Here is a 25048-nt window from a genome sequence, read left to right on the forward strand (position 1 = left end):
ATGTTCATTTAGGTGTATACAACATGTGAGCACAAACTGAAGTTCAGTGGATTTAAAAGGAGATCTGACTGCCTTGTTTTCTGTTTTAGGGTTGAATATCCTTTGAAATCGGGAACGCAGACCAGCCTCACTTCATTACGGGACCTCAAGATCAGGTAATGAAGCAGGAGCCACCTTAGGGCCCTTATTTTGTCAGCTGATGTTGTGCGTTGCCTAACAAATCTTCATAACAGTTAATACTGCAATACTGTGGTTGTGTCAAAACTTTTCTGCTCTCTGCTCATTAAGTGCCGAAACACCAGAACCATCACCTCATTCTCAAATGTTAACACGACTGCATTAAGGTGCAGAGTGTGTGCAAAAAGCAATGAGATAAAACTCAGATAAAACTATTTAATTTCCCTCCAATGACCTTGTTAAACTTTTATGTACGTTGTTATGCTACCATCCACATAAAGCACAGGCCCATCGTGAATACATTTATCTGTGATTATCTTGCACCGAATCATCTGTGTTTTTCAAAATCAGCACTCAAGACCCTCAGTGACCCTCAGTGATCCTCAGTGATCCTCAGTGACCCTCAGTGATCCTCAGTGACCCTCAGTGATCCTCAGTGACCTCCTCCCCCGTATCAACCTACCCAAAAGCCTTATTAAAACAGAAGATGAGTGAACACGGCTCAGACAGATATCTGCACTGATTTTGATGAAACGCTGAGAAATTATGCTTTTTGCCAGTGAAAGTAACCTCGCTGGGACGGTATAGTTAAAGGTCAAACTCAGACTTTGAAATCCCTCACCTCCCACACAAGTCCAATTAACAATAACCTTTCTGCACACATCCAGAAAGCCTCATAAATCGCATCGATCGCCCTTTAATTGATAGTCCAGATATGAAACTCTACTCATGGTATATACAGTATTTATATTTCTGCATTGTAAAGTAAACTGTAATAGTGCTACTGCCTGTCACTGAAAACATGCTATAACATGCTAGTTTTAAATTGATGGACATTTTAAATTGATGGAGCTAAGATAATATAATCAAAGTAAAAGCAAATTTACTGTGTCTGACCTGGATAAATTCAGCAGATAACAATGAAGATTCCTCACATTCTCTCAGGGAAGCTGACTTCCGCACTTTATCAGCAATTTATAATGCAAATATATTCTGAACATGATCCAGCTTGCGTCCTTCCTCTATTTGAAGATGGATTATTTGAGTCATGATCTAGAAATCCCCAGCTGATCAGTGAAAACTGTCGGCAGATTATTCCTCTTCAGTGTAAATGCTGCTAAAGCCTTTTCTTTCACAAACAGTTTATAGATGCAGAGATGCCTCTGATGAGGCTACATGCAGACCGGCGTGTCTGCGAACTGCTCTCGTTTAAAGGTCCAGTGTGAAGGATTTAGTGGCATCTCGCAGTGTGGTTGCAGATGGCAGCTAACCAAATACTCCTTACTTCACACTACCTCATGGTGACTTCTAAATACACAAAATGCCCTCGCTAGAGTCTGGGTTTGGTTTGTCCATTTTTGTAAAAATATGGCGAACTCACTGCTCAATCTAAGTTAGCTAAAACCCAATAATTTTTTGTTTCAGTGATGAAAACATGATTCTGAATATTATTTTCTATTTATGCCAGTACATCCCTCTTAATTCTACTTTTTAAGTCCAATGACTGCGTATCAAGACAGACAATATGACAGCTTCCCTACAGTGGAGCCAAAACATCTCAATCGCCATCTGGTGGCTGGCTGCAGAATAGATCATAACCCCTCCCCCTCAGTGTTAGCAGATGGGACACGGGCCAAATGAAAAACTCAAAGCACACAGCAAATAAAATTTTCTCAAACATGGTTTCGGTCATTTGAGGTCTTATTGCTCTGATGTATGTTCAAGTATTCATTTTTAGGCTCCAAATGACGTCATCACCATAAGGTGGCAGCACTCGTACGGGATATTTTTGGCTTCACTTTTGTGTGTGTTTAATATCCTATTGTAAAACATACATTTTCTCCATGTGAAATCACCTTCTGAGATGGAAACTTGTGCGTCTGGGCTTTGGCAGGGTCTCTAACATGGCTCCTTTAAAACAGACAGGCAGCATATGTTCCTTTAAAGTACTTCCTCAAACTCATACACCATCTGTGAATACAAAAACACAGCAGACAAATTTGCATGAGAGTGGAAAAACACTGCAGACTGGAAAAAAAAAAAAAATATGCAAACGTCGAGTATTGTGTTGGAAGACAAAGTGCTGGCATTCCTACCAGGAGTGAAGCTAAGAGAGATTTGTTCTCCGGCTTTCAGGTCCTGGGATTGTGGATTTGGTAAGATTATGAGTGACTTGTATGTCATCAAAATGCAGATGATGCATCAATGCAAAAACCTGTCATTGTTTGCTCGACAGATTGGCTTCCTTACCCTGACACTCACTTCCCTCTGTAAGTCAGATTAAACTGAACCTCACATTAAACTAAACCTCACACTGACACACTCACAGTCAGATGTTCAAGGATTCAAGGATTCAAGGATTCAAGGAACTTTATTGTCATACCAGCTCACATTCACATGTTTATGGTACGAAATTAGGACTCAGGTCCCGGGAGCAGTAAGTGACTATAAAAATATAAAAAAATATAAAAATATAAAGTTGTGATGCGCATGGAAAATCATGCTGTTACCAGAACCATGACATCAACTACTTCCTGTTGCAGGAAGTCCAACAGGAAGTAGAAAAGGGGCACTCTGAACTGAGCTTTGAAAAAAAATTAATATTCTTGTGAAAAAAATGTATTAAAATTATTAAAATTTTTATTATTATTTGACTGCATTAACAACAGAAAAAGACTTTTGTTCTGCTTTTGTCTCTCTGTTTCTTGGCGTGAATTACTGCGTAAAGATGCCTCTGCAGGTTCTTTCTTCATTGTAGGTCAGTTTTCAGAGGAAACACTCACAGGTTGTCACCGGTAGTTTGTCTGCTTTCATTAATCACCGCAAACGGTGTTAACGTACAAGACAGGAAGTGCAGGGAACCACCAAGACAAGTTCCTCATGTTCTGTCCTTTGTTTCTTTCTTTTCACTCTAAGGGTGTTTTATCATCTTTTCACCAACGTTCAAATCTGCTCCCTTGATAAAAAGTATTTCAGTCGTTATGTTGTTGTCATTTAGCTTAGGCTTAAAGATGAACTCTGAATAGAGAAGTTAAGGCGTTCACATCCGTTCTGAGAATTTATGTGGTTTTAACAAGAAGAGAACAACCCTGACCAGACTTTAAACCTCTGGTGTGCCACTAAGAGCTAAGGGCAACACAGACAGAGCAGCACATAGACTGAAATGTCTCTCTTTGTGGTGCTGGGACTGCTGGAAGGGCTTTTTTCATGTAAGTAAAACTGCTGACAGGAAGTCATCTGAGCTCAAACAAATGTGAAAAAGAAAGTAAGTAAAGTAAAGTAAGTAAAAATATTCATATAATTACATTATTTTTACATGTAAGAGAAATGACATGATACCAGTGTGGAAGGAAATGTCATTTTAATCTGAAATCTTCTAAACTTTTACATTCATGTTAAAGATTTTTACACTTTATTGAAAGCGACTTGCGGGCGGCACGGTGGTGCAGTGGTTAGCACTGTCGCCTCATAGCAAGAGGGTTCCAGGTTCCAATCCCGGTCTGGGCCCTTCTATGTGGAGTTTGCATGTTCTCCCTGTGCCTGCGTGGGTTTTCTCCGGGTTCTCCGGCTTCCTCCCACAACACCAAAAACATGCACATTAGGTTAATTGGTTACTCTAAATTGCCCCTAGGTGTGAGTGTGAGAGTGTGTGGTTGTCTGTCTTTGTGTGTTGGCCCTGCGATTGACTGGCGACCAGTCCAGGGTGAACCCCGCCTCTCGCCCGTAGTCAGCTGGGATAGGCTCCAGCTCCCCCGCAACCCTGACGGATAAGCGGTATAGAAAATGGATGGATGGATGGAAAGCGACTTGCATGTTTCCCTGACACACACACACCTACTGAGTGTAACGTTCAGTACTGACTGAATAATCATATATTGTGTGTGATTTTTATGTTATTTTGTCTGCTGTTTTTACAGGCTCCAGTGCTGTGACTCCTGTGTATTTGTTTGTGCAGGAGGGACAAGACTTACTGCTGAATGTCACAAATGTTGATGGTCTCGAGGAAGCTTTTGTTTTTTGGAACTTCAATCAGACTTCAGCTTTAATAAGCTTTTATCCTGGTGGAAACGCAGTGGTGTCTCCAGATTATGAGGGAAGGATTGAGTTTTCTGTGAACAATTACTCAGTGAAATTGAAGAATGTCCAAAAGGCAGACAGTGGAGTTTATTCTGTACGAGTGAGATCGGCTGAAGAAGAAAAAACACAAGCTGAATACAACGTCAGCGTTCAAGGTAGGTTTGCTAACATTCCAGACGCTGAGAGCTCCTGATGTCGTGTTTCACACCTGCTTTCCCCCCTCAGGTCGAGTGTCTCCAGTGAACCTGAGTGTGGACTCTTTGTCCTGGAGTTCAGACTCCTGTAACTTCACTGTGACCTGCACTGCACGAGACTCTAACATCAGCAGCACTTTTAGATGTGACAACCAAACCAAAACCTGCAGTCAGGATGGAGGAAAGCAGTCAAAGCTCACGAGCTCTGGTGCTTCTCTCCACGTCCACCTGGAGAATGACTCAATCACCTGTCACCATAGTAACCAGATCAGCTCGGCCAACGACAGCAAACCACCTGAATATTTCTGCTCCCAAAGTGATGGTAAGACCGAAAGACAGAAACAATGAATAAACTGTCCATCCATTTTCTATACCGCTTATCCGTCAGGGTCGCGGGGGAGCTGGAGCCTATCCCAGCTGACTACAGGCGAGAGGCGGGGTTCACCCTGGACTGGTCGCCAGTCAATCGCAGGGCCAACACACAAAGACAGACAACCACACTCTCACACTCACACCTAGGGGCAATTTAGAGTAGCCAATTAACCTAATTATATATTGTAGTATTAGTATTGTGGGAGGAAGCCGGAGTACCTGGAGAAAACCCACGCAGGCACAGGGGGAACATGCAGACTCCACATAGAAGGGCCCAGACCGGGATTCGAACCTGGAATGAGACAGTGCTAACCACTGCACCACCGTGCCACCCGTGTTTGTTACAAAAAAGGCTAAAATGTAAATAAGAAAGTATTTTTCACAAGTAAAACTTTTGGTGGCAGTAACTGCTTCATTATTTGAGTTCATGAACTGAGTTGGTGTTTTGAAAGCAACGTTTTCAAACCACTTGTGGATCACAGTGTACAGTTAAAGCCTGTAAGCTTTACTTTAATTTGATTTTTTTATTTTGTTTTAATGACAATCATAAATAAGTAAATTAGATAAATGATGCACCTGTTTCTTTTTGCTAATTCAGTTTTAAGGTGTTTAGGATGTGCTATTTGTCATATAGCACATACAAAACTCTGCTGCGCTTTGCAGCAGTTTCGTAAAATGTGCCCAACAATCATACTTGAGTAAAGTAAAGTTATTGTGGTAAAATATTATTCTGCTAAAAGTGAAAGTCGCCCACAGATAAAAGATTAGATTAAGGTAAAAGTCTTAAAGTGCCCAAAATTAAATGATATTAAATCCACTTAAGTATAATAAGCAATTTTCAGACAATAAATAAATGTCTAAACATCAAAACACAAGTACAAGTAAGTTGTATTTACTTGAATACTGCATATTTGCTGTCAACAATCAGCTCACTGGCTCTGATGCAGTATGCAAATTTGCAAAGTAACTAAAGTTACTAAAGTCAGAAAATAGAGTGTACAAGTACCTTAAAATTGTATTTAATTGAGGTATTTGAGAAAATGCATGTAATTACATCACACTTGAATAAACTACAAAGCAGACAAAATGCCATCTAAATAGTGTGACAGGAATAACTGATTTGTTCCATTCTTCTTGTGCTGTAGCTTCACAGTTTGGGTCAGTTTACGGTCCAGTTTTTGTGTTCCTGGTGAAGACCACCGTGTTCTCTCTGCTCATCGTGGTGTTGGCCGTCATCAGTGTTTACATCACGCTGAAGTTCAAGATTCCTAAATAGAGAAATGGTTCTCTTCCAAACGAGCTCGTATCTCACTCTCTTTTGACAAAGTGTGGAGTTTTTGACCACTATGAGCACTGTGGAGCAGTTGTTTTTCCCGTGTGTGTGCTTTTTTTGACGAGGGAAATGGATTCAACACTTTTGCAGGACTTCAGACACATAAAAAGTGCTTTGGTGAGTCACACTTCATGTGGACGTGAGCCCTTTGTACATAAAAATATTATGTTAAGATGAAAATGTGAAAATGTTTTTGGATGATGTTATATTGAAAGAATAAACAAGAGTAAATCTATAAATAAATCACCAGTGTGTATTTGTACGACCAAAACCAAAGTTTGTTTCAGCTTGTATTTTTTGTGATGTTTGATTTAATAGAAACTGAGAGATCACGACTGATTTTTATTTTCCTCTTGTATACTGATTAACAAAACAAACTCCCTGTAATGACAGTAAAGTCTAAACTGGTCTAATGTTGTGAAGGAAAGTAATAAGAAACACTCCATACACTGAATGCAACAAAATATGAATATTTAATGACACTTTTCTCATGGAGTTGAACTTAATGGAACACTTTACTGAAAAGTCTTTAAAGTGAACAAGTTTATTATTGTTATACTATAGTTACATGCTTATATTTTGTTATATTATGTTATAGTATAGTTATTTTCTAAATAAATTAGATTTTCAGTTCGCCTTGTCATAAAGGGAGCAAAAAAAATTTCCAGGCAATTCAACAGTAAACAGCAATGAAACATAAAACATGGAAGACATACATTAAAATACAGAACTACTTGAATTCCAATACGTACACAGACAAGTACGTATTCATTCACTGCTTATAAATCAGGCAGACAGACGAAGTGGCTCAGTCAGCTGTGAGATGCGTTTTACAGACGGTCATTGCAGTTAGCGTCCACTCAGTCTTGTGACAGTTCTTCTGCATTTAAACTTTTGGACAGGTGAAGCGGTAACACTGAGGCTTCATCCCTGGCTCCGTGCCGTACAGAGGTACATGAAGCATCATTTGTGTTCTAGCCCCAGTAAGTCTGGAATATGAAAAACAAAACACAGACACAAATTAGGTGTGTCTCTGTCTCTCAGTCTCCCGCTCACAATATTCTCAACATCGCTGTGTAGAAATATGCACAAGTACAATACTCAGTATGAAGTCACATGTAGCTTAGACTACCAGATGTGTGCTTGTTCCTCAGGCTCTTTCTTTCTGTCTTCTTTCTAATGATTAAACTGACTCCAGCTCCTGTCTTTACGTTGTCTTTTCTCCGTGGGTGGTCTACTGTTCTGCTGAATCAGATCTGTATGCAATATTATTTAGCACACTATCTACTGTCTTAAAATATAAAGTGTACAGGCCAAAGGTCACCAGCTTGGGCAACACGTCAATACAAAAACTACAAAGTGGTAACCGTGGGATACGATTCCTGTTAATTTTTCTCAGGATCTGGCAGGCTTTTCTACCTGATCATACAGGCTCTCTGGTAGTGATTTGCCTCTACTTCCAGAGGATCCAGAGTGAGGCCCCACCGAGCAGTGATTGGAGGTCGGAGAAACACCTGAAGAATCATGTGTTTGGCTCTGACGCTGAGGTTGGACTGCAGGGTCAACCTAGAAAATAAATTGCATACATTTTTTAAGCTAAGGTTGTTACTTTTTGTTTTATTATGTATTTGTAATGGTGCTATTTATACTGAATTTACATGTGAAGTAATTGTACTACAGTGAAAAGCAGGTCACACACACACACACACATAGATACATAGACACAACATATACATATACAACACGGCAAATTACAGTTTTCGTCCATGTGTAAATTTGTTCTAAAACTGAAAACCAAGATTACTGGTTCTCTTCAAACATTTCTCTTCACTGCACTGACTGTTCACACACCAAATCCAGAGTGATGGATGCGCACCACAGCAGATGAGCAGAATCGGTGCTGCAACTGAAACTGCTCTGCGACTTGCCGGTGCAACTGTTTGAAAGGCTGAGGACGTCCATTTCTAAAAGCTAAAGTATTGGGATGGAACTTTTTCAGACGGGTTGTGCTCGGCCCCTGACTTCCAGTGAAGGGAAATCTTAATGCTTCAGCATAACAAGACATTTTGGACAATGCTATGCTTCCAACTTTGTGGCAGCAGTTTGTTGAAGGCCCTTTTCTATTCCAGCATGACTGTGCCCCAGTGCACAAAGCAAAGCTCCATAAAGACATGGTTGGAGTTTGGTGTGGAAGAACTTGACTGGCCCTTTCACAAATGCTCTACTACATTTAACCTCATAAAAAATAAACCAGCATGAGCAGCAATTTATGGTATAATTTTCTTGAATTGATATTTATTTATTTCTTTAACCAGAAACATCTGCTCAGACAAAGTGAACCTTGGCCCACAGTCACTGTCATGTGATTGATAATAAATTAAAATAAGAGTTGTCAGAACACAGCACCTTTATGAGTGTGCATTTGCTGTTTTGCAAACTGAAGCTGGTCTTGGTGTGATCTTTTGCTTCTAACAATGCGTCATAATCTCAAACAGAAAGCAAGCAAAACATAAGCAGCATAAGGAAACACACTGTGGTGTGAGTGTAACAAATGGCAGACGAGACCTCAGCAGCAGGTTAAGATGGTCCGTGGTGCATGTGGAAATTCATCAGGTTTGCTGGGCCCAAAGCAAAGCATTTAACACAAGAAGCCCAGCCAACGACATGAGCAGGTAGCAGGTAGCAGCTGGTGCAGCTGGCAGGCAGTAAGCAGCAGGACCTGGAACAGCAGACTGAAGTGATGCACAGTCAGCAGACCACCTGAATCAGTCCAAATCACAAAGGCTCAAAAGCTGAGTCTTCAGTTTGTCTGGCAGGTTTGGGACAGTGTTGATAAAGAGAAAAAAAGAAAGCATACCTGAGGAACATCATGTACTCCTTGGGTGTCCTCTCTTTTACCTGCAGGTCAGTCATAACAAAAAATATGAGCTTTAACTTTAACATTTTACATTTATCTCTCTGCCCTTTTAACTGCTATACTTTAACATCATGGTCTGGGCCCCTTCTATGTGGAGTTTGCATGTTCTCCCTGTGCCTGCGTGGGTTTTCTCCGGGTACTCCGGCTTCCTCCCACAATACCAAAAACATGCACATTAGGTTAATTGGCTACTCTAAATTGCCCCTAGGTGTGAGTGTGAGAGTGTGTGGTTGTCTGTCTTTGTGTGTTGGCCCTGCGATTGACTGGCGACCAGTCCAGGGTGAACCCCGCCTCTCACCCGTAGTCAGCTGGGATAGGCTCCAGCTCCCCCGCGACCCTGACGGATAAGCGGTATAGAAAATGGATGGATGGACTTTAACATCATATGAGCTGCAGTTACAGTAAGTCCAGATTTTGGTGTCTAAATAACACCACCTTCACACAGCAGTTGTGTCTCTGTGTGGAAGATTTTAGTATAAAGACTGCACCAATTCTGAGACTGTCGTGCTTTTCTACAAAGAAACATTTGTTCTGCTCATAGAGTATTATAACTGATGCAATAATCACATTAAAATACCTACATATAGGGGCTTTAAGTTACACAGAAGTCCCCATCCACACTTTATACTGAAGACATTATTAATTCTATAAATATTGTAACTGCACTTCCTAATACTGTCAAATTCCCATGTAAAGCAACTGGATTTTATGTATTTTATGTTTAATTCCATGTTAAAAAGTAACTTTGGACTTACATTTACATAGATAACATATGAAACCGATGATCAAAAGTACTACGATGACAGGAACAACAGCAACAATTATGATGACAACAGTGTCTGTGCTGCTTCCTTGTTTGTTATCTGTAAGAAGAACAAAAGTGAGATGAGAAAATGATGTCTGGTTTAAGTCAAACAACAAAACTGAGAGTGTGATGCTGCTGTAGCATCACATCTTTACAGCCTGTGCTTTAAAGACTGCAGTTTTACTTATGCAAAATTCCTATTCAAGAAAATTCATTATTTAAACCTAATTCGTGTAATTAAAGTCTAATGGGTGAAACAAGACTGTCACAAATTCAAACTACTGACCTCCCAAAGGATGCTGAGGTCAGCTCATTGAAATACGACCTGTACAAAGCCAACCAGGTAATAATTACAGCTCACTCTGCCAGTCAAAGTATTGGAGGTAAACTGAAATTACACTGTTCAGATTTATAATCTACAATGATAGTAGTAGCAGATATAACTCATCATTTTCTATTTTTCTTTTACCAGTTTTTAATTAAAAACATCAGCTGAAACATAGTAGATAAACAGAGAAGAGTTGAAGGTGTAAACACTGGAACACAAACATGAGAAAAGAAAAAAAGACTTTATATCACTTCCCCAAACACAGAAGTGGTGACGTTTTCTGTCCAAGAAAATGCTGTTCACAGCAGTTCACAGTAAGAAAGAGCTCAGCTTGAGGTGAACACCAACTCAGTTCATGAACTCAAATAATGAAGCAGTTTCTGCCACCAAAGCTTTTCCTTGTGAAATGACAGAAAATCCTACAGCCTACAATGAAAAATACTTTCTTATGTACATTTTCATGCTTTAGCCTTTTTTGTAACAAACACAATTTATTCATTGTTTCTGTCTTTCTGTCTTACCATCACTTTGGGAGCAGAAATATTGAGTCGGTTTGCTGTCCTTGGCCGAGCTGATCTGGTTACTATGGTGACAGGTGATTGACTCATTCAGCAGGTGGACGTGGAGAGAAGCACCAGAGCTCGTGAGCTTTGACTGCTTTCCTCCATCCTGACTGCAGGTTTTGGTTTGGTTGTCACATCTAAAAGTGCTGCTGATGTTAGAGTCTCGTGCAGTGCAGGTCACAGTGAAGTTACAGGAGTCTGAACTCCAGGACAAAGAGTCCACACTCAGGTTCACTGGAGACACTCGACCTGAGGGGGGAAAGCAGGTGTGAAACACGACATCAGGAGCTCTCAGCGTCTGGAATGTTAGCAAACCTACCTTGAACGCTGACGTTGTATTCAGCTTGTGTTTTTTCTTCTTTAGCCGATCTCACTCGTACAGAATAAACTCCACTGTCTGCCTTTTGGACATTCTTCAATTTCACTGAGTAATTGTTCACAGAAAACTCAATCCTTCCCTTGTAAAGTGAAGACACTGAGTTGCCACCAGGATAAAAGCTTACTAAAGATGAAGTCTGATTGAAGTTCCAAAAAACAAAAGCTTTCTCATCACTATCAGCGATTGTGACATTCAGCAGTAAGTCTTGTCCCTCCTGCACAAACAAATACACAGGAGTCACAGCACTGGAGCCTGTAAAAACAGCAGACAAAATAACATAAAAGTCACACACAATATATGATTATTCAGTCAGTACTGAGCCTTACTCTGTTTCTACGATATTGCTGTCATTGAACTGATGTACTCTGAAGCTTACCCATTGTACACTTCGGTTCAATTTAGTCATATAGTGACAAATCACAACAACAGTTGACAACAGCACCCACCCACAGTGCCAAAAGTACTTCTAACTTCCCTGACCTGAAACTCATAGACAGTCTACGGGATATTGTCAAGAGGAAGATGGGAAACTTCTCTTTTAGAATATTCTAAATATTTTTGAATTACTGATTTTTTGACTTTTTAGACTGAGAGTTACTCGGTATTTATACTGTGTGAATAGTAATGTAATCAAATGTAAATGAAATGTTCAAATATTTTGAGATGCCATAATCACTGAATTGAATCAAAAAAGCCTTGAAATATTTCATTTTGTGTGTAATTAAACTAGAATATCTTATTTAAGTATCAATTTTTTAAATTAACATTTTTTTATAAACATTTTTATGTTCTAATTTGTTGAGACACACCGGTATACTGAGGATAATGATTAACTACCTCCCTCAACTCAACCATATCACAGGTCTGTAATTCAAAAGGCTGGTGATAATCTAGATTTTATTCAATTGCACTGTTGGCAAAGTCCGTTAAACAATGAGTTAGTCCTTTCAACAAGTATTGACTGTTTAGCCAAAGCTTGATTTTTATTTCAAGTCAATCCCACATACACATGTAAATTCTCAGCATACTGAGCCGTTAGGTTAAAACAAGATGATTCTTCCTTTTATCCATTTCATTTTCTTTGTCATGCTTCTTCATTTTTTTTTTTAATTGTTGGGATCTCTGGCCATGCGCTCTGGAGAACAATAGAGCGGCCTACATGTAACCCATAAAGCCTGAGTTAGAGTGACCAACTGTTAGAGCCCCCACTCATGATGTGCAACTAGTCATAAATTCCTGAGTTCAACTCAGAACCGGCACGGACATTGGCTGCGTGCCAGCCATCCCCACGGGGGTCCGAGGTGACGTCACTCAGGTAATAAAAGGTCACTGCGACCATCAGCCCCTGCTTTTTCCCGTGCGTGCTGTGACAGTGAGAGCTTCTCCAGGCTCTCCAAGTGTCCAAATCGCTCAAAGGGAGCAACAATCAAACGTTTTGATTAACATAATTTTAGATCCCGGGTCACAGTTCTGCAACTCGCAGGCCGAGAAACAGACTGCAGTATTTTTCCTGTAACTTTTTCTTTTTACCGACGCGGATCGCTGGGCAATCAGCTGATCGCACGTTAACGAGCCGCGAGCCGACTTTGTTAAGGACGAAACAAAGTTTGTTAACTTTTGCACCGGTGATTTTCTCCGCTGCCGCCGAGAGATCAACACTCCGCATCATCAGAATAACGGACCGCCAGCATCCCGCCGAGGACGACGCTGCGAACGTTTAAGCGCATCATTAATTCAAACTCCGAAAGATCGGAGCAACACAAAGTAAGAGGCTTATGTCTGGGCAGAGATAGTGTAACGTAGGGTTGTTTACACATGATTTCCTGTAACTTTTAAGTGCTGCATTTATTGATTTTGGTTTCCGGTCGGTCATTTCCGCCGTTTCAGCGAGACCGCGCGTCACCGGTTAAAGGACCAATAGCTGAGCAGATAAGCTCCGGTTTACTGACTCCGCTATTGCGTGGTGACACGCGAGTTTCCAGAGAACTGGAGTGGTTTATTTTCCTATTTGGGTGTATTCCTTTCCCTTCTATCTCTTTCCCTTCTCCTTTACACTAATCCTTCTGAACAGTGAGGCGAAAGCCCGGTCACTCGGCCACGAACCGTAACAAAAGGGTACATGGCGCTCAAAGGCTTCCGCCCGTTGTTCTCTTCGGTGCCCACATAAGCAACATCACGTTGGTTATCACCATCTTAGCTCTGAATAATACGGCCGGCGTATTCTTCTATAGTCATTTTGGGTTTTGCTGAGTCATCACTTCCGTGATGACTGGCTGTTTTGTTTGCTGAATCATCCTTTAGGTGGTTGTTCATCTCGTGTGCTGACTCCCCCTCCTGTAGTCCTCCACCATTTTGGTTGTAGTTTCCTCACTCGCCATTTTGGTCGTAGTTTCTCCACCCATGTGGCCATCCGCCATTTTAATTGTAGTCAGCCACTAGCTTGTTGTTAGCTGCTATCTCGTTAGCTGCTACCTTGCTAACCGCAATCTTGTTTGTTTTTAGCCTCTAGCTTGTTAGCCTCCACCTTGTCACCTCTCTCTCTCTCACACACACCCACACACACACACACACTCCTGTATATAGATATACCCTTGCTGCTGTACCTGTGTTATCTTTAGTAATAGTTAATGTGTGTTGATAAAACTTAGATTGTAATAGTGTTTATTACAAAGTGATACTTATCTATGGATGGTTGTTGCTGTTTAATAAATCCTGTTATAGTTTAACCTGTCGTTGTCTGTGGTTATTGTGTATGTACTTGTAATAACAGCTGAATTCATGACAGCCAGTGCTCGGAATCATCCTTCACAATTTTAAGAGACTGTTTTTCCTATTAATTAATTTGGCTATTGGTCCCTGGTGACAGGGTGGTGCCCCGATATTTATGTGTATGAAGTATACACTGATTTTTGCTTTAATGATTATTCCCCATAATCATTGACTCTTTTGCCAATAACCACATTGCTCCTACAAGTGCACAACAAAATCTAATCCGGTTATTGCCTGTGATGTATTAATGCTAAAATACAACAACCAGGTAAGAAGTAAGTAAGTAAGAGAACACAATCCAGAACAGGAAATATTAGAAGAAAAATTATGTTTTTACCTTGCAGTTGACTCAAATACTCCAGAAAAATAGCAAAAACAAGCAGAATACGTTCCATTTTGATACAGGTCACATTACAGGAAGTGAGCTGCCTCTTATGCTGTACGCTTCAGTGCTCAGAAGTAGGTGACTCGTGATAGTGTTACTGTGGATTGAATAAAAAACAAAACAAAGGAGCGATGAAAAAGACTACATACTGTGACACTTGTGGATTAAAGTTTAGTTAAGTAAAGTAATTTACTGAATCTATTGTCACCCTTTTCTGCTGCTTCTGTCTGAGATCCTGGAGACACCAGGGGAAGTACTGAGAATGTCTGTGGGCCCATGAGAAACCACTTCCTCAAACTGACATCTATTTCAGTAAAAACTGTTAAGTTAGAATATCACCTTAACAGCACAGAAAACCATTCCACCCAATCCAAAATAAAAAATATGACATTTCATGGGTTTCAGGGGGCAGGGGTTGGTGTTTTCCAGTTTTTCAGTAAATTGGGGCATAACAGAAAAAGTTTGGGAACCACTGGGTTATTTAATTATACCCTTTGGAAGATGAATAGAGAGGGTAACTCAGTTGTTTACACAAATATACTTGTACTTGAGACACAATGACCACAACATGTAGCTCATGCACCAACCTCCTGAACCAATTCTGCTAAACTACGAGCACAATTCCTGCTTTACACTCAAATTGCAGTTCTAAAACACACTTTCTTCAAAACACTACACACAATTCTCTGCATTTGGCACAATTGTCATGAGGAAAATCTCTTGTTTTCACAAGGAACACACTGTCATTCAGATTTCTAAAGTTAATTGTCCTACTATGCACACTGACTCATTACATGGGCAAACACTTCTCACACAGCTTTACAATTAGCAATCAGAGCTTTAACAAAGGGCAACAGGTGAGCTCTTCTGTTTTGGAGTAATGGATGCCAACATTGGAAACAGAGCCAGAGCCAGAGGAGTGAGAGTAAGAGGAGGACAGGGAGGACAAGGACGAGGAAGGCCGTGGACCGCACAAGTTCATCTTCATTGATGAAGTTGGATTCAACCTCACAAAAAGACGAAGGAGGGGAAGGAATATCATCAGCCAGCGTGCCATTGTTCAAGTCCCTGGCCAGCATGGAGAGAACATCACAATGTATGCAGCCATGACCCACCACAGCGTCATCCATCACCATGCTACCCTCGGCCCCTACAACGCTGCCCATCTGATCACATTCCTGGACACCCTACACAGCACACTCATTCCATCAGATCAGATAGACCGGCCCAGAGCAGCTCAGGTACTTCGTCATTTGGGACAATGTAAGTTTCCAAAAGAGTCCCACGCTTTTTAGTTGTTTAGTTGTTAGTTGTTTTTAGGTGTTTCAAACACCTATACCACCTCTCCAAGCTATGGAAAACACATGTGGAGATAGAGCAGTTGATGCTTTTCATGGCTGGATTCGCCATGCTAGACAATATTTCCCCTGCTGCTTGGCCAGGCACAGTTTAATTAAAGAGTTTGGTCTAGACCTGCTCTAATTGGAAAGTGTCGTGAGATAACTTTTGTTGTGAATTGGCGCTATATAACTAAATTGAATTGAATTGAATTGAATTTGTCACCGTGTATTTGTGTGCTCTGAGTATAAAAACAATATTCTAAAATATTTTACAACACACTTACATATGTCCTGTCTGTAGCAAGTGTAACACTGAACAAAAACAAGGCCTAAGTTATTATGATGAATGGAGAAGAAGTGTTTTTCATTCATCATGGTGTTTTACATCAAGCACCTTGTTGTTTAACTGGTTCTTAAACATGTCTATTCATATGTGTCAAGATCGGGCTCAACATGACTCAGATGCAGAGATAGTTGCACAACAGCAGTCTTTATTTGAAACCTCAGTCTTGAGTCTCTCACACAGAGTGATTAAACAAAAGGCTATCAAATTACCTGAGGGTCGTCCTGAGAAGAAGCACGACTATGAAATCTACTAGAGGGAAAAAACAAAGGAGCTATTAAGATTACCGAGGAGAATATCTAATCTATCTACAAATGAAAGCGCTCCCATAGGAGGAAAGAATAACTAGAAATGATAAACTAACTGGAGAACAAAAAATCACTCGCAAAGCTGAGGACAAAACTACTGTCAACAAAGAAAACTACTAACGAACTAAAAATCACTCCTTAGGAGGATAACGAAAGCAAAGCACAAAAACCTGACACTAATCTATGGACAAAGAGATCCAAGCTATGAAAATTGCAACAAAAATTCACTCTGTAACAGAGGTAAGAACAGAAAGGCGATCTAAGAATATTTTCATGGCTGTGGCGAGAATAAAGCTGGAGTGAACACACGAGGACAAAACACACTGGCACAAGACAAGGGAAACGCAGACTATTTGAACACAAGGGATAATGGGGAACAGGTGGACACAATCAGGTAATCGGGAAGACAATCAGACTGGAGACACAAGAGGAAGGGCAAGTGACCTGAAACAAGAGGAGAGTTACTTTTCAAAATAAAACAGGAAATGATGAGACATAAAACCAAAACGAGACAATACCTCACCGCTGTGTGACAATATGATGGTTTGTGTGTTATTTGCAAACAAAATACCATTTTGAGAAGAAATAACATTGTTTTGAATGTAAAGTTTAATTTCGCAGGAGAACTGTGGGGTTTTGCCCATTGTGTGTGTGTGTTTTTTTGATTTGTGTGTAGAGTTCTGAGAATATGAGGCATGCTTTCAGAAAATGTGTGTAAACACTTGAGAAAAACTGTAAATTTAAAAAAATCGAATGTCATTTTCTAAATTGCTCTGCAGGTTCTTTTTTCTTTATAGGTCAGTTTTCAGAGGAAACACTCACAGGTTGTCACCAGTAGTTTGTCTGCTTTCATTAATCACCGCAAAAGGTGTTAACGTACAACGGACAGGAAGTGCAGCGAACCACCAAGACAAGTTCCTCATGTTTTGTCCTTTGTTTCTTTCTTTTCACTCTAAGGGGGTTTTATCATCTTTTCACCAACGTTCAAATCTGCTCCCTTGATAAAAAGTATTTCAGTCGTTATGTTGTTGTCATTTAGCTTAGGCTTAAAGATGAACTTTGAATAGAGAAGTTAAGGCGTTCACATCTGTTCTGATAATTTATGTGGCTTTAACAAGAAAAGAACAACCCTGACCAGACTTTAAACCTCTGCTGTGCCACTAAGAGCTAAGGACAACACAGACAGAGCAGCACATAGACTGAAATGTCTCTCTTTGTGGTGCTGGGACTGCTGGAAGGGCTTTTTTCATGTAAGTAAAACTGCTGACAGGAAGTCATCTGAGCTCAAACAAAAGTGAAAAAGAAAGTAAGTAAAGTAAAGTAAGTAAAAATATTCATATAATTACATTATTTTCAAATGTCAAATGACATGGTACCAGTGTGGAAGGAAATGTCATTTTAATCTGAAATCTTCTAAGCTTTCACATTCACTTTGAAGATTTTTACACTTTATTGAAAGCGACTTGCATGTTTCCCTGACACACACACACCTACTGAGTGTAACGTTCAGTACTGACTGAATAATCATATATTGTGTGTGATTTTTATGTTATTTTGTCTGCTGTTTTTACAGGCTCCAGTGCTGTGACTCCTGTGTGTTTGTTTGTGCAGGAGGGAAAAGACTTACTGCTGAATGTCACAATCGCTGATAGTGATGAGAAAGCTTTTGTTTTTTGGAACTTCAATCAGACTTCATCTTTAGTAAGCTTTTATCCTGGTGGAAACTCAGTGTATCCACTTTACAAGGGAAGGATTGAGTTTTCTGTGAACAGTTACTCAGTGAAATTGAAGAATGTCCAAAAGGCAGACAGTGGAGTTTATTCTGTACGAGTGAAAGGGGCTACAGAAAAAACACATGCTGAATACAACGTCAGCGTTCAAGGTAGGTTTGCTAACATTCCAGACGCTGAGAGCTCCTGATGTCGTGTTTCACACCTGCTTTCCCCCCTCAGGTCGAGTGTCTCCAGTGAACCTGAGTGTGGACTCTTTGTCCAGGGGTTCAGACTCCTGTAACTTCACTGTGACCTGCACTGCACGAGACTCTCACATCAGCAGCACTTTTAGATGTGACAACCAAACCAAAACCTGCAGTCAGGATGGAGGAAAGCAGTCAAAGCTCACGAGCTCTGGTGCTTCTCTCCACGTCCACCTGGTGAATGAATTAATCACCTGTCACCATAGTAACCAGGTCAGCTCGGCCAACGACAGCAAACCGACTGAACATTTCTGCTTCCAAAGTGATGGTAAGACCGAAAGACAGAAACAATGAATAAACTGTGTTTGTTACAAAAAAGGCTAAAGTACTAAAATGTAAATAAGAAAGTATTTTTCACAAGTAAAGCTTTTGTTGGCAGAAACTGCTTCATTATTTGAGTTCATGAACTGAGTTGGTGTTTTGAAAGCAAGCAGTTTGGAGTTAAAGCCTGTAAGCTTTTCTTTAATTTGATCTTTTTATTTTGTTTTAATGACAATCATAAATAGGTAAATTAGATAAATGATGCACCTGTTTCTTTTTGCTAATTCAGTTTTAAGGTGTTTAGGATGTGCTATTTGTCATATAACACATACAAAACTCTGCTGCGCTTTGCAGCAGTTTCGTAAAATGTGCCCAACAATCATACTTGAGTAAAAGTAAAGTTATTGTGGTAAAATATTATTCTGCTAAAAGTGAAAGTCGCCCACAGATAAAAGATTAGATTAAGGTAAAAGTCTTAAAGTGCCCAATATTAAATGATATTAAATCCACTTAAGTATAATAAGCAATTTTCAGACAATAAATAAATGTTTAAATCTCAAAACACAAGTACAAGTAAGTTGTATTTACTTGAATACTGCATATTTGCTGTCAACAATCAGCTCACTGGCTCTGTGCAGTGTGCAAATTTGCAAAGTAACTAAAGTTACTAAAGTCAGAAAATGAAGCGTGCAAGTACCTTAAAATTGTATTTAGTTGAGGTATTTGAGAAAATGCATGTAATTACATCACATCACATTTGAATAAACTACAAAGCAGACAAAATGCCATCTAAATAGTGTGACAGGAATAACTGATTTGTTCCATTCTTCTTGTGCTGTAGCTTCACAGTTTGGGTCAGTTTACGGTCCAGTTTTTGTGTTCCTGGTGAAGACCACCGTGTTCTCTCTGCTCATCGTGGTGTTGGCCGTCATCAGTGTTTACATCACGCTGAAGTTCAAGATTCCTAAATAGAGAAATGGTTCTCTTCCAAACAAGCTCGTATCTCACACTCTTTTGATAAAGTGTGGAGTTTTTGACCACTATGAGCACTGTGGAGCAGTTGTTTTTCCCGTGCGTGTGCTTTTTTTGACGAGGGAAGTGGATTCAACACTTTTGCAGGACTTCACAGACACATAAAAAGTGCTTTGGTGAGTCACACTTCATGTGGACCTGAGCCCTTTGTACATAAAATGATTATGTTAAGATGAAAATGTGAAAATGTTTTTGGATGATGTTATATTGAAAGAATAAATAAGAATAAATCTACAATAAATATGTATTTGTATGACCAAAACCAAAGTTTGTTTCAACTTGTATTTTTTGTGATGTTTGATTTAATAAAAACTGAGAGATCACAAGACTGATTTTTATTTTCCTCTTGTATACTGATTACAGTTTTTCGTAATTGTTAAAACACATTTTTTGAATCATCCTGTCCGTTTCTCAGAATTCTAAACACAAAACCTTTTGCTCAAACTACATTCACAAAACCTCTGATTCTTTTTGGAAAATCACATCATCACCTCAGAATAGTTTTACATGTGCTCAAAACCAAACAATGTTGTCAGATCTTGCACAAATCGGATAAAATAGAGAAACTGCTGAGCAGTCATTAAACACTACATTAAAAGGTTGAAAACACAGTGGTCAAGGCATGTTGCTTATGGAGAAATGTTTATTGGTCACAATAAAGTATAGCACATGCATTTTGTATCTCCAAAAGTAAAAACAAAAAAGATTTCACAACTCAGTGGATTTAGCATTTACTCTGCATTCAAACATAAACTGTAGTATAACAGGTACTGTGGAAAAATCAGCCTGAATCAGCCTTCAAAGGGCTCTCTGTAAACTTGTTTCATTCGTATCCTGTTGCGATGGAGGATACGGTCAGTGGTGGAAAGGCTCACGCTATTGACTTCCTCTTCCTCCTCCTTGTCCTCCTCCTCTACCTCCTCCTCTACCTCCTCTTACACACACTCATCCTCTGTGTCTCTGATCCATTGCTGTCATGAGCTTGCAGGACCGACCTGCTTGCACTCTGAACTGACTTATATTGGCTGTCATGTTGTCATGACATGATGAGAAATAAGTATGATCAATTTTGAATCGTTGTGTTTGTAGGATCCCCGGCTGAATGATGGTCATAGGCCTTGACTGATGGTTGAACCTTATTCACTCAAGAACTCACCGTAAGAGCTAAAGATGAGAACAAACAAAAAAACTCTCTCAGAAAACTTAAATAATAGCCCTTTGATAATTCATAGGAACTGAAATCATGTATTGTTAAGCTATTGCAATGAAAATCAAGAAAATCACGTTTTTATAGCTCAAATTAAATCACTGACAATCTCTGATAGAGCTTTATGCCATTGTTTTTAAGTTACATTTACACCAACTTATGTCAGTCTTTTAACATGTTATTCTTATATCAAATAAGCAAAAACTCATACCATCAAAGACAACATAAGGCATACAAGTACGTTTTTAGATTAGTAAACACACTTATGGATTAACCACAGAATCGAACGGGTGACTTAGCTAACGATAATTAGCTTGTCCGCTAGCCAAACACGTCGTAATAATAATAATAATACCTTCAAACTATAAAAAACGCTACAATTTGAACCTCCACCTTTGAAACATCAAATTAAACAATCACGAACCTTGTGTCATATCAGCCAGGAGCTTATTAATCACATGATAATACAATAATTAATCACTCTCTTCTCACTCCGTGGACGTGCTTCTCAAGACAGGCGCACTTTTTTACGCTTGCTGACTCCGTCCGCTTTTACGAGCGAAGCCCTTTCAAAATAAAAGCTCCCATTTAGACGCCGAATAAAAACAATTAAATAATAACTTGGCTGCAAAGAATACCAATAAACTAGATGAAAACAGTATACACTTAGAAACAATGTTCACGTTAAAGATCATTTACAGTGTCCAATGAATGACACGTGTTTTATTTGTGTTCATATTTTGCCCCTTGTTGTTACCCTTATGCATCACAAGTGCATCACAGTGACAGCTGTGTTTTATTGCATGAGAATGTTTAGAGTTTCGCAAAAGGAAGGACTGAGATCTGCAAATAATGTTTTCCTAGGTGAAGATGGTTTATGGTTTTGTCAAAATGATGTTCAATTCAGTGAATGAGTTTAGACAACTGAGCATTTGATTCACACAACAGAAATTAGTGTCTTAGCAATTCAGAAAAACTGTAAATCAAAACATCACAAAAAATACAAGCTGAAACAAACTTTGGTTTTGGTCATACAAATACACATTGTAGATTCATTTATATATTTATTCTTTCAATATAACATCATCCAAAAACATTTTCACATTTTCATCTTAACATAATCTTTTTATGTACAAAGGGCTCACGTCTACATGAAGTGTGACTCACCAAAGCACTTTTTCTGTGTCTGTGAAGTCCTGCAAAAGTGTTGAATCCACTTCCCTCGTCAAAAACAGCACACGCACGGGAAAAACAACTGCTCCACAGTGCTCATAGTGGTCAAAAACTCCACACTTTATCAAGAGAGTGAGATACGAGCTCGTTTGGAAGAGAACCATTTCTCTATTTAGGAATCTTGAACTTCAGCGTGATGTAAACACTGATGACGGCCAACACCACGATGAGCAGAGAGAACACGGTGGTCTTCACCAGGAACACAAAAACTGGACTGTAAACTGACCCAAACTGTGAAGCTACAGCACAAGAAGAATGGAACAAATGAGTTATTCCTGTCACACTATTTAGATGGCATTTTGTCTGCTTTGTAGTTTATTCAAGTGTGATGTAATGTAATTACATGCATCACTTTGGGAGCAGAAATATTCAGTCGGTTTGCTGTCGTTGGCCGAGCTGATCTGGTTACTATGCTGACAGGTGATTGAGTCATTCACCAGGTGGACGTGGAGAGAAGCACCAGAGCTCGTGCGCTTTGACTGCTTTCCTCCATCCTGACTGCAGGTTTTGGTTTGGTTGTCACATCTAAAAGTGCTGCTGATGTGAGAGTCTCGTGCAGTGCAGGTCACAGTGAAGTTACAGGAGTCTGAACCCCTGGACAAAGAGTCCACACTCAGGTTCACTGGAGACACTCGACCTGAGGGGGCAAAGCAGGTGTGAAACACGACATCAGGAGCTCTCAGCGTCTGGAATGTTAGCAAACCTACCTTGAACGCTGACGTTGTATTCAGCTTGTGTTTTTTCTGTAGCCCCTTTCACTCGTACAGAATAAACTCCACTGTCTGTCTTTTGGACATTCTTCAGTTTCACTGAGTAATTGTTCACAGAAAGCTCAATCCTTCCCTTGTAATCTGGATACACTCTTGAGTTGCCACCAGGATAAAAGCTTACTAAAGCTGAAGTCTGATTGAAGTTCCAAAAAACAGCATCATCCTCTGTATCATCAGCGATTGTGAGATTCAGCAGTAAGTCTTGTCCCTCCTGCACAAACAAACTCACAGGAGTCACAGCACTGGAGCCTGTAAAAACAGCAGACAAAATAACATAAAAATCACACACAATATGTGATTATCCAGTCAGTACTGAACGTTACACTCAGTAGGTGTGTGTGTGTGAGGGAAACATGCAAGTCACTTTCAATAAAGTGTAAAAATCTTCAAAGTGAATGTGAAAGAAGATTTCAGATTAAAATGACATTTCCTTCCACACTGGTATCATGTCATTTCTCTTACATGTAAAAAAATAATGTAATTATATGAATATTTTTACTTACTTTACTTTACTTACTTTCTTTTTCACATTTGTTTGAGCTCAGATGAATTCCTGTCAGCAGTTTTACTTACATGAAAAAAGCCCTTCCAGCAGTCCCAGCACCACAAAGAGAGACATTTCAGTCTATGTGCTGCTCTGTCTGTGTTGCCCTTAGCTCTTAGTGGCACAGCAGAGGTTTAAAGTCTGGTCAGGGTTGTTCTCTTCTTGTTAAAGCCACATAAACTATCAGAACGGATGTGAACGCCTTAACTTCTCTATTCAAAGTTCATCTTTAAGTCTAAGCTAAATGACAACAAGATAACGACTGAAATACTTTTTATCAAGGGAGCAGATTTGAACGTTGGTGAAAAGATGATAAAACACCCTTAGTGTGAAAAGAAAGAAACAAAGGACAAAACATGAGGAACTTGTGTTGGTGGTTCCCTGCGCTTCCTGTCTTGTACGTTAACACCTTTTGCGGTGACTAATGAAAGCAGACAAACTACTGGTGACAACCTGTGAGTGTTTCCTCTGAAAACTGACCTATAAAGAAAAAAGAACCTGCAGAGCAATTTAAAAAATTACATTAGATTTTTTTTAAATTACAGTTTTTCTCAAGTGTTTACACACATTTTCTGAAAGCATGCCTCATATTCTCAGAACTCTACACACAAATCAATAATACACACACACAATGGGCAAAACCAACAATTCTCCTGCAAAATGAAACTTTACATTCAAAACAATGTTATTTCTTCTCAAAATGGTATTTTGTTTTCAAATGACACACACAAACCATCATATGAATAGACATGTTTCAGAACCAGTTGAACACTGAGGTGCTTAGTGTTTTCAGTTTTTCTGAATTGCTAAAACACTAATTTCTGTTATGTGAATCAATTGCTCAGTTGTTTAAACTCATTCGCTGAATTGAGCATCATTTTGACAAAACCATAAACCATCTTCATCTAGTAAAACACTATTTGCAGATCTCAGTCCTTCCTTTTGCAGAACTCTAAACACATTCTCAGGCAATAAAACACAGTTGTCACTGTGATGCATAACGGTAACAACAAGTGGCAAAATATCAACACAAATATGAACACAAATAAAACACATCGTCGTTCATTGAACACAACAATTCAAAATTAATCACACTTATTTCTCATCATGTCATGACAACATTACAACCAATATAAGCCAGTTCAAACAGTGCAAGCAGGTTGGTCCTGCAAGCTCATGACAGCAATGGATCAGAGACACAGACAGTGTGAGAGGTGTGTAAGAGGAGGAAGAGAAGGAGGAAGAGGAGGTCAATAGTGTGGGCCTTTCCACCACTGACCGTATCCTCCATCGCAACAGGATACGAATGAAACAAGTTTACAGAGAGCCCTTTGAAGGCTGATTCAGGCTGATTTTTCCACAGTACCTGTTATACTACAGTTTATGTTTGAATGCAGAGTAAATGCTAAATCCACCGAGTTGTGAAATCTTTTTTGTTTTTACTTTTGGAGATACAAAATGCATGTGCTATACTTTATTGTGACCAATAAACATTTCTCCATAAGCAACATGCCTTGACCACTGTGTTTTCAACCTTTTAATGTTGTGTTTAATGACTGCTCAGCAGTTTTTCCGTTTTGTCCGATTTGTGCAAGATCTGACAACATTGTTTGGTTTTGAGCACATGTAAAACTATTCTGAGGTGATGATGTGATTTTCCAAAAAGAATCAGAGGTTTTGTGAATGTAGTTTGAGCAAAAGGTTTTGTGTTTAGAATTCTGAGAAAAGGACAGAAA

At 39.5% G+C, this 25048-nt stretch overlaps 3 protein-coding genes across 5 annotated transcripts; 2 read left to right on the plus strand and 1 right to left on the minus strand.

The window, feature by feature from the left end:
* Positions 1–2998: 2998 nt before the first annotated feature.
* LOC124069366 (SLAM family member 9-like) lies at positions 2999–6420 on the plus strand. The gene is made up of 4 exons (XM_046408495.1): positions 2999–3386; positions 4095–4409; positions 4480–4770; positions 5966–6420. The coding sequence occupies exons 1-4, from the start codon at positions 3341–3343 to the stop codon at positions 6094–6096; spliced, it is 783 nt and encodes a 260-aa protein (XP_046264451.1). The 5' UTR covers positions 2999–3340; the 3' UTR covers positions 6097–6420.
* A 187-nt stretch (positions 6421–6607) lies between these two features.
* On the minus strand, positions 6608–24927 carry LOC124069364 (CD48 antigen-like). 3 transcript variants are annotated; one of them, XM_046408493.1, is made up of 7 exons: positions 14252–14576; positions 11086–11397; positions 10725–11015; positions 9826–9933; positions 9011–9051; positions 7573–7719; positions 6608–7142 (listed from the first exon to the last, which is right to left on the minus strand). In XM_046408493.1, exons 1-7 carry the CDS (start codon positions 14307–14309, stop codon positions 7128–7130), a joined length of 972 nt encoding a protein of 323 aa, XP_046264449.1. In that variant the 5' UTR covers positions 14310–14576; the 3' UTR covers positions 6608–7127. The 3 variants fall into 3 exon arrangements, with proteins under 3 accessions (XP_046264449.1, XP_046264450.1, XP_046264448.1); XM_046408494.1 differs by lacking the exons at positions 6608–7142; positions 14252–14576 and adding an exon at positions 23342–24927 and having other exon boundaries at positions 7170–7719; XM_046408492.1 differs by lacking the exon at positions 6608–7142 and having other exon boundaries at positions 7170–7719.
* On the plus strand, positions 17204–19878 carry LOC124069367 (SLAM family member 9-like). Its single transcript, XM_046408496.1, has 4 exons — positions 17204–17540; positions 17864–18172; positions 18243–18533; positions 19368–19878. Exons 1-4 carry the CDS (start codon positions 17495–17497, stop codon positions 19496–19498), a joined length of 777 nt encoding a protein of 258 aa, XP_046264452.1. The 5' UTR covers positions 17204–17494; the 3' UTR covers positions 19499–19878.
* Positions 24928–25048: the final 121 nt, after the last annotated feature.

This window comes from Scatophagus argus, chromosome 13, assembly GCF_020382885.2.
Source record: "Scatophagus argus isolate fScaArg1 chromosome 13, fScaArg1.pri, whole genome shotgun sequence".
Lineage (NCBI taxonomy): Eukaryota > Metazoa > Chordata > Actinopteri > Scatophagidae > Scatophagus > Scatophagus argus.